The sequence below is a fragment of the Mesoplodon densirostris genome, chromosome 10 (assembly GCF_025265405.1).
Source record: "Mesoplodon densirostris isolate mMesDen1 chromosome 10, mMesDen1 primary haplotype, whole genome shotgun sequence".
Classification (NCBI taxonomy): Eukaryota; Metazoa; Chordata; class Mammalia; order Artiodactyla; family Ziphiidae; genus Mesoplodon; species Mesoplodon densirostris.
In genome coordinates, this window is record NC_082670.1 from 61,094,457 (window position 1) to 61,104,895 (window position 10,439).

Below are 10,439 nucleotides of genomic sequence, written 5' to 3' on the forward strand. Positions count from 1 at the left end.
ATAAAAATCTCCAATGCAGTTTGAGCCCGTTGACATAATTCTGTCATTATAGTCCAGTTTAAGAAAATACTTTAAAATGATGGATGTAAATAGAAAGCTTTTATTATCTTTGTTCATTCTCCTGTAGCCTCTTTTTTATCTTGATGTTGGGATATAGCCAACCTCTCATCTTACTGTTGGGCTACATTTTGTCAGGATTTAGAATATAGTATAGACTCATCCTAAGTCACTGCTTTGGCAAATGTGGTAGGAAACATTCCCCCTCACCCCACACGCACACATACAGCCTTAGATTGGTTTGTCTTGAAGGAAACTAATCGAATTGATTACCTGTAAATAGTGAACCATCTAAAAACCTTTTAAGGTGGATGGAAAAGTTTCTTTCTTTTCTTTTTTGCATTACGCGGGCCTCTCACTGTTGCGGCCTCTCCCGTTGTGGAGCACAGGCCCCGGACACGCAGGCCCAACGGCCATGGCTCACGGGCCCAGCCGCTCCGCGGCATGTGGGATCCCCCCAGACCGGGGCACGAACCCGTGTCCCCTGCATCGGCAGGCGGACTCTCAACCACTGCGCCACCAGGGAAGCCCGAAAAGTTTCTTTCTTAAGTTTAATTAAAAAGAAATCTTTGAAAAACTTTACACTCTTCTTTTGTGAATAAAATGGTATTCATTCTAGATAGGGATGAAGTGGTGACTGACTTCCTGAAATAATCCTTCCTTATCCCAGAGGCTGACCTGCCCAGAAAGAAAGTCCCACTCTTTCCACTACTTTTTTTTTTTCCCACTACTATTTTAAGCAGAGTCTCATCCATCATTATCTTTTGCTTAATGAATGAGTTCAGTTGACAGTCACCTACTTCTCTTCTGTTGGGTTGGCCAAAAAGTTTGTTTGGGTTTTTTCTGTAACATCTTACTTGTTATGGCAAATGTAGGAAAATAGAAGACATGGACGATACGATTGTTGCCCTTGTGGAACCTTTAATTTTAGGGGGAAGGGGTAGCATCCATTCATTCATACATGAATAAAAGATATGCTTAAGTAATGTAATTCAAATAATAAAAATAGATGCTTAGGAAAGATGAACTAAGTTATAGTGAGCATGAAGTGAGGGAGATCCCAAAGATGACTTATCAATTTGAGCCACCTTTTGTCAGCATAAAGAGATTTTTGGTACAGGATAGAGTGACTCATGATTGTTTCCTTATTTGATGGAAAATTAAGATTACTGTTGATTGGGAAAGTTGAAACATAAGTCACATTTGCCTTAAAATTGCTGTCATTCATAAACTAAGTGGTAAGAATCACTGTCTTTGAACAAGCCTCCTAAAGAAATTATAACTTGTTTCATACCCCAATGAAGTGTAGCTGATTAGAGCAAAACACTGCTAAGAATAGTGACTTCTCTTTTTCTATGGAAGTATCCAATAGAAATATACCTATATGTGTAGAAAGCAGAGCTTTTTAGGGTTTTATTAAATCATTGTTTAAAAGCTATTTAGTCACATTAGCTTTAAATATATGTTCCAGATGGACCATTTCTGTAATTTGTTGTAACCGCAGCTACAGTTTCCCCTCTGTTAAAAATCAACAGTATTGACTATTCTGTTATTTTAGGTTTGGGGGCTACAAAGCTGGTATAAGTAAACCAAACAAACTCCGTCATATTGCAGAGCTCCCTCCCCTGTCCGTTAGTATTTGGGATGCTTGAGAGAGCGTGGATTGCACTTTTTGCTGAGAGCGTGCAGCCACGTCAGCATTTACGTTATTTAGCAGGTATGAGAGGAGGAGTACTTTCTAAAAACTTTGCTTTGTGACCCTAATTATTATATGTTTGCTTTGTGGCATTGATTGAAAACTGTCCATGACTGCTGGTAAGGTTTTTTTCAGTATGTCCCCTCTTTACCATATCTCCCCTCTCCTTAGTGACTTTTATACTGTTTATTTGAAAAACCCCACTACAGAATACAACATTTATTTAATAAATGGTTTCAGAGTTTAACCTAATTTGAAGAATGTATTTCGTAGATGAGAAGCCATTATCTGTCAAATAAGAGTAAATTATAGAGCATAAGTAAAGTCTGGTTTATTTGAGGGTCACAATGTGTAGAGAAGGAATCCTAGTCCTCCATTTGACAAGTCTCAGAGCCTCTGTTTCTTCACAAAAGTATGTTGGATTATTCTATCTCTAAGCTTCCTTTTCCTCTAAAGTATTAAATTAGTTATAAATTTTAAAGTTTTAGATTTCTTTCAAGTGGGAAAAAATTGTCTTCTATGCAGCAGGTAGAAGTTAAAGAAAGTGCACACACAAGTCTCAGAGCCTCTGTTTCTTCACAAAACTAATGTTATCTTGTTAGGATTGTTGGAGAACCAAAGTACATATAGTGCCCGCACTGGCGTTTTGTGATCATGGTGGGGCTGGTGGTGGTGGTTCCTGAGCCACATGTAGTGATGAGTAGAACGCGTCTTTCCTAGAAGGTGAGACTTGGAAAGGTAAACCAATAATGTGTGTAAGATAAACCATGAAAGACCTCACTACAACAGTCAGGTCACTTAATAGGAATGAAACCAGCTCAAAACATGTCCCATCTCCAGTTTCAGCACCTCTGAGTGCCACCACATGCAGCTTTGCTTGGTGAGAGCTAGCTCTCAACAGCGCAGCCCCTGTGTAACTTTGAGCAAACCTTTTTCATATTTCTGGCCCTTGTTGGTAAAACAAGTATGTTGGACTGTTTTATCTCTAAGGTTTCTTTTCCTCTAAAGTATTAAGTTAGTTGTAAATTTTAAAGTTTTAGATTTCATTCAAGTGGGAAATAATTGTCTTATATGCAGCAGGCAGAAGTTACAGGAGTGCACATACCAAATGCACATACCTTTGTGTTCCCTAGAGCAACCTTTTCCCTCCTCTCAGTTTTTAGCTTATTGTGCCTGGTTTGTGATGGTTTAGGTAGTGTAAATGGCGAGAGTAGACTGGATGTTTGAGTTTCAGGGTGGGAGCAAGAGTGAATACGAAAGTCTTTTTTAAAAAAAATTAATTAATTAATTTTATTTATTTTTGGCTATGTGGGGTCTTTGTTGCTGCACGTGGGCTTTCTCTGGTTTTGGTGAGCGGGGGGAGGGGCGCTACTCTTTGTTGTGGTGCGTGGGCTTCTCATTGCAGTGGCTTCTTTTGTTGTGGAGCACGAGCTCTAGGCGCACAGGCTTCAGTAGTTGCGGCATGCGGGTTCAGTCATTGTGGTACTCAGGCTCTAGAACGCAGGCTCAGTAGTTGTGGCGCACGAGCTTAGTTGCTCCGGGGCATGTGGGATCTTCCTGGAACAGGGCTTGAACCCGTGTTCCCTGCACTGGCAGGCAGATTCTTAACCACTGCGCCACCAGGGAAGTCCCAATACGGGAGTCTTTAGCTTGTCTAATTGAATAAGACTGCCCTGGAAGTACACCATCAGACTTTTTTTTTTTTTTTTTTTTAAAGAGAGTGTTATTTATTTAGGATGATTACAGTAAGAAAGTTTATTTTAATCAGGTGCTAAATCATCTCTTGAAATTGAGAGGTTCTTTTGTTATATAGAAATCTCTTTTAAAATGTGTTTCTAGGAGTATACTTTTCTCTTTAGAGTGTTAGCAAACTTAATGACACGTTTAAACTGGATGGCTATTTTCTTGATGACTCCATTAAAAGAAAATTGTTCTATTCTGATGAGAAAGATTTGGCTTGTTTTCATTTCTCATCCACTCTAGTCATTTTTAAAGATTGATCTTCTGTTGACTTTGTTATTGCTTTGCTTTCATGCTGATCCTTTGTGTTGTGTCAAGCTCTTGATCAGTCCTTACCCTAGACCAGTCTTGTATTTAAGTTAATGTTTCTGAATTCTCTCCTTTTGGCTGAAACTTTAAAAATCTCTTCCAGGTTAATAAAATCGTCAGAACTTTTCAGCATCGTTAGGGATAAAAGTTCTCCATTCTAGTTGAGGTTTACCTTTCCATTTGCGTGGTCTCAGTAGATGCATGCAAGGTGGATTCAAGAAACAAACGCACATAAAAATGATGCATAGTGAAAAACACTGCCTGTGTAAAACATATATTTGTTATCTTAAAAGTGGTTTTACCTCTTGATATCGTTAGAATTACATGATGTGTGATCATTGCGAAAAAACATTGCAAACGGCTCAGAAATATTACATAGAAGGGGAGATCTTCATGATTTTCAGCCTCCCAGCTATCTCCACCTTGCCAAGGTCATGTTTGCTAATGGTGTGGTGAACATCCCCCAGCTTTATAATTATGTATTTATAATTATTCCTTTATCATTTAAGTATTTTATTTTATAAAAATGAGAGTATGCAACGGCTTGCTTTTTTCACTTATTTTTATATAATTCCACCTCATTACAAACTGATTTACCTTATTCTTTTGATTGGTTGATTATATGGATGTCCTACAGCTGAGTTCATCAATTTCCTATCCATGGACACTTAGATTATTTCAGTTTTTCAGTACTTAACAAGCATAGACACAGGGAGCATACATATATTTCACATGCTTTTGCCAGTTTTCCAATGGGATGTTAGCCTTATTGTGTTGTGTGTTGCAGATATTTTCTACTTTGTCTTTTGATTTTGCTGTTCCTTACTAACTGTACATTAAATTTAAAAGATAAATAAAGTGATGCTTCTGAGGTTGGTTACACTAAGAATAGACTCAGATTTTATAAACAACTGCTTTTGCTGATGCTGTTTTAAAGCAAACCAGGAAGCTAATTAATAATCTTGGTTTATGACCATGTTAAATAGGACATAGAATTTATTTAAGGAGGTTGCTATAGTAAAACTGTGTTTGCAGAGATTGGGTCCCCTTGAACAGAAACTTTGGTTTGGGTTATCATTCCTGAAACCATTCCTGATATACTGTTGATATACAAGAGTTATTCATTGATAAAATTGACATATTTTAGGAATGATGATTCAACATATAGACACACTGTATTCACATTCGTCAACATTTCCCCCCAGATTTTTGGTGGTAAATTGAAATTATGTAAATCAAATTGTAATGTGTGCTTTAATGGAATTATGAAAGAAATCCTTTTATAAACCAAATAATCTTGACTTAATTATGTCTAGCATATAAATATGTACTTAAAGTGTAAGTACATCTTTAATTGTGTTGTTTAAACTTTTAAATTAAAGTTCCAAGTAAAATCTCCACTACATAGTGTTATATTTACTTAGGATGGGAGGGAGCTATTACAGATTCCTTAGCCTATCCTCCCTTAATTTGGGGAGATGTGAGAAAAATTTAAGTACATTCTGTTTAATCCTTTGAAGTTCATATACACATATAATCTCTGTGTTATGTTGTCTTAAAACTAATCCAATAAGCTTTTTTTCTTCCTGGCTTTGTAGTATACTTCACCTCGCAGTGGTATCTTCTGAGTAAACCGTCAGTCTGTGCTTAGTTAGCATGTGGTGAGTGAAGAATAATATGTCTTTTGTCTTTTCTGCAAAAATTAAATGTATTGCATGATACTAACCATTATGCTGGAGTTCTTTTGCTCTTTTGTTTAATGAAAATATGATTATGCTATGGGTTAATATAGGGATTTTCTGTTAATTTTGCTTTATAGATTAATAATATATAGATTAATAATCACCACCAGTAAATGTTACATAATTCTAGGAAATTTTAGTTCTTTAAACAGTAACTGAATGTTTCAGAATTGGTCTTTGAAATTTTGCTAAAGAATCCAAAAAAATCTTATGTATTTTACATTCCTTTTTGTTTTTTATTTCTCAAGAATGGTCTTTGAAGTTAATAAAGCTTGTGAGAGAAAAATGAAAAATCATTTTCTAGATAAAAGTGATGTATTTCATGAATCCAGAATGTAAAATATTGTAAAACATTCTTAGAGTCAAGGCTAATCTGAAATAATGAGCACTAGTAAAATTGATTTTAAAATAAATGGCAGTTTTATTAGTTCCTGGGATCATGCAGTATAACAAAGTAGCACATTTGTCCTGAGGAGACCCTTAGGCAGCTTGCTCTAATTGAATGTGGCTGTTTCTAATTAACATATTATTACAATGAGGGGGAGGCATCTAAAATGTTTGGACACAGTTGGCTATCCTCAAATTTAAACACCCCTCCCATCACCTCCACATATTATCCATGCTGTTAGTGTGATTTAGCACCCCTAAAAATTTAGGGTACATCTTTACCTCAAACTTTGCAAGAATTTTCACAAGTGACAAATAAGCTGGATCACAATCAAAGGTTCTCTGATTATTAATTAACCTAGTGTTCAACTAACAGTATCAAGTTTTAAAACATTAATATATAGCATTTTTTAACGTTTTTGCTTTAAATATCCTTTCTGCCTACATTTGAATCTCATTTTTATTTTTAATGTCAGCTGCCTTAGTGATTATCTAAAACTGTCATTAGTCTTGTAAATCCCAAATCTAATTCAGTAAGTCTTAACATTTACCTTTGTTTATAATATTATAAATACTGTATCATGCTTGTTATTGCATTTAAATAGTATCATTTATCACTTGAAAGGTATATTCTGTAGCATTTCCGTTGATTGTCTCCTCAACTTTTAGTTTGAAAAATTTCAAACAAGATTTGTAAAAATAGTACAATGAACATCCATATACCCTCCACCTACATTTACCAGTCATTAACATTTGCCAAATTTTCTCACTTGCTCTCACTCTTGCTTTCTCTCCATATATATTTTTCCGTCTGTGACATTTGACAGTTGCTTGCAATCATGGTGCTTGCAAGCATTTGACAGTTACTTGCAAACATAAACTAAATACTTTACCAAGTATGTTTAAGAACAAGGGCCTTTTCCTACATAGTCACAATACAGTTACGACTCTCAGGAAATTTAATATTAATACAATGCTCTTATCTAATATATAGTAAATATCCACATTTTCCCATCTTTCCAAATAATGTCTGTCTCATAATTTTTAAAATTCCAGGATCCATTGAAAGATTGCACATTGCATTTTGTTGTCATGTTCTTCAGGTCTCTTTTGAACTAGAAAAGTTCTCCCAGCCTTTTTTGGGTCTCTCATGACATTGACATCGTGCAGCATTATTGAATCATGCATGAACTTCTTTTCCTACAACAGTGCAAGCTAACGTTTGAAAGTAATAACTGACAAAGGGTTTTAAGTGTCATAGGAGATCTTTTTCTTATCTTCTCTACGTTTCTAGGACTAACATGAGTGTTGAACAAGTTTTATAAATAGTAAACTCTTGGAGATAGATCATGAGTGGTGGATTATATTGTTCATTTACAAGTTGAGAAGACCTTGATACTTTCTCTAGAACTAAAATATATTTGAAAAGTTTGTCTCTATTAATCTTTTTGGTATTTTATTTTTATGCATTTTTAACCTCATACTTGATTTGACCACTGGCTTTTAGCATCTTAATTAGAGAAACCTTTTTAGGAAGGTTTAGCATCATGTTTCATAGCAGATTATGGTTTTAAAATTAAGTTTGTTAATTTCACGAGGCATACATAGCTTTTTCACACCAAAATGCTGTTATCCTCTGCCACCATGCCTGGCATCCTGGGAGAACTGCAATATGTAGAAAAATCATTACATCAGGTAAAAAGGAAGAACCTTTTGTCTTCTTAAATCCAGTCTGCATTCTTGTGAGATTCTGCCATGTCAGCACGTTTACTCCTGGCTTTCTCTAATCATGACCTGGTAGCCTTCAATATGTGCTGAAAGGTTGTAGTTCCAGATTTCACTTAAAAATACTGCTTTCCAGGACTGCTGACTAAAAGGTCATTCCAAGAACAGTAATTTTTAGAAGATTCCTTTAGGATTTAATATTTAGAATATTTCTGCTTCAGTCCTCAGACCATAGAATATAATCTTGATATAATTTTACTTTAACTTGAAAAAATAAATCTCACAGAAAGTTAGATTTAAAAGGTTTTTCTTTCTCCCTCCCTTTCTCCCTACCTTCCTTCCTCCCTCCCTTTCTCCCTACCTTCCTTCCTCCCTCCCTTCCTTCCTCCTTCCCTCCCTCCCTCCTTCCTTCCTTCCTTCCTTTCTTTTTAAATTTTTATTGGAGTATAGTTGCTTTACAATGTTGTGTTAGTTTCAGGTATACAGCAAAGTGAATCAGTTACACAGATACTTATATCCCCTCTTTTTCAGATTTCCTTCCCATTTAGGTCACTACAGAGCATTGAGTAGAGTTCCCTGTGGTATACAGTAGGTTCTTGTTAGGTATCTATTTTATACATAGTAGTATACATATGTCATTTTCTTTCTTTCTTTATCCTCACCCTTTTTCTTTTCCAGTCATGGCTCCGACCTTCATCTTGAAGAAGTGGGGAGAGTGATGTTGGGCAGGCCTGGAAAACTGTGCACGTTTGCTGTTCTTAGAGAACGAAGCTGTTATTCAGGGCCCCTCATGTAGCCAGAAGACCAAGAAAAATCTGACATTGGCCACAGAAAGATTGCAGACTGCCTTTAAAATAGATTATATCAGTGGAGAAACGGTGATAGCTTTTTGTGGGGGTGGATTCTTCAGTTTTTCTGTTGGGAAGAGTTTTGTGTTGTTTAAAAGATACTTTGAATAACTTAACCTGATTTGTGGGCTCATTTAATTTTCCTTTCTTCCATTCTTTTTGTCCCTCTTTTTAAAGAACTGCTTGCCTTTCCTATTTATTTTTAGGGTGATTTTTTTAAAAGACTTGTGCAATACATTTTGAGGTGGAACTTAGTGGATTTTTTTCCTGATATATTAGAGCATTTAATTGACTATTTTATCCAGATTGATTTGTTGAATATTTGCTAAAGACTAGTTCTTTAAGCTATGACATATGATAAATCCAAATGGCAGTACCTCATTGTTTACTTAGCTTTTGTACTTATATTTTTCAGAGGAAAAAATACTACTGTAAATTGTAAATAGTCAATACATAACTGTATCGTATGCAAATCTGTGACTGTTGGCAATGTCATCTCAGAAGAACAGATAAATAAAGTTTATTTACTATATAAATGTGCTTATTGTGTTTTTTCCTAAATTGAAATCTATTTCAAAATAGTTAAGAATTTATGTTGTATCTGGGTGAATATAATGAGGAACTATTTGTCAAGAGAGCTGAATGCCTAAGCATTTGGAAATTTTTTTTTATGCATTTAATTATTGAGTATTTTTCTAATGTGTGAATGGATGTATGGAAGGATAGGCCGTGTGTGTGTGTGTGTGTGTGTGTGTGTGTGTGTGTGTGTGTACACATGACTACATTTATAATTCTGTTTCTATTAAGGCCCATTAAAATTTCTGTGAAAACTTTTTTTTTTTTTTTTTGCAGTACGCGGGCCTCTCACTGTTGTGGCCTCTCCCGTTGCGGAGCACAGTCTCCAGACGCACAGGCTCAGCGGCCATGGCTCATGGGCCCAGCTGCTCCGGCATGTGGGATCTTCCTGGACTGGGGCACGAACCCATGTCCCGTGCATCAGCAGGCGGACTCTCAACCACTGCACCACCAGGGAAACCCCTTGTGAAAACATTTTTAATTGCCTAATATTTTACCCTCAATAGTCCATCATTTAACGCCATGTTCTCTACTGTTGAACATTTAGGTTGTGTGTAATTAGTCACTTTCATTCAGTACTCCATGACGGTCTTGCTATTCATATTGTAAGCACACTGGAAAGAACAATCCAGGACCAACCTGTCTTTCTCTCAACAGCCTTTGGTTGCCAAACACGGACACACTTCAGAAGACTGTGTGCCAGGTTTGTCTGGCACCCTTTCCCCAAACATTCCAAAGATGTGACGCATGGGTGAGCATTCAGAGTCAGTACACTCTTAGAACACTGTTGCAAAGCTGGGCTTCACCCATATTTGGTTAACGTGTTAAAGCTGCATTGAAATAGCTATGCCTGAAGCATACTCTCCGTGGTGGCAGTGGCGGGGCGGGTGAGGGTGCAGGCAAGGCCGCGACATTCCTTCCATCCTCCGGCCATTGTAATAATAACAATTTCCTGGTGCCTTCCTTTGGGATCCTCTTTAGTCAGGCTTTGTTTTTGTGGTTATGTTCTTCAGAAGTGTCCAAATGCCAAACATATGTGAACATATGACAGTAAACAATATGGCCATTTAAAATTTTACTCTGACGATTAAATGCAGTTAAAATGCAGCTATGGGTACATCTCTTATAATTTTCCAATTGCTTATTCCCCTGCTGCAGGAAGGCTGCTTCTTGCTTACCTCACACCCAGATTGGGCTGCCCTCCCCTTTTAAATGGGGAATGTGTAGTGTGTTTCCATGTCTGTCATTTCTCTTTCCACTACTGTATGTTGGGAGTGGGTAGGACATATCATTTGTCTTTTTCATTCCAGGTTTCCAAGAAAAGTTAACTCAGGATCCGGTGTGGCTCGTGAGATCCTG

At 36.6% G+C, this 10,439-nt stretch overlaps 1 protein-coding gene across 4 annotated transcripts in view; it reads left to right on the forward strand.

The window, feature by feature from the left end:
- GOLGA4 (golgin A4) overlaps positions 1-9,040 on the forward strand; it is a 111,696-nt gene extending 102,656 nt beyond the window's left edge. For 3 of the 4 annotated variants that reach the window (XM_060109167.1, XM_060109169.1, XM_060109170.1), the window contains 2 exons: positions 5,401-5,463; positions 8,335-9,040. In XM_060109167.1, coding sequence (XP_059965150.1) covers positions 5,401-5,430 — 30 coding nt within the window. In that variant the 3' untranslated portion in view covers positions 5,431-5,463; positions 8,335-9,040. The remainder of the gene's footprint in view (positions 1-5,400; positions 5,464-8,334) is intronic. The other variant, XM_060109168.1, reaches the window with a different exon arrangement.
- The last annotated feature ends 1,399 nt before the right edge of the window (positions 9,041-10,439 follow it).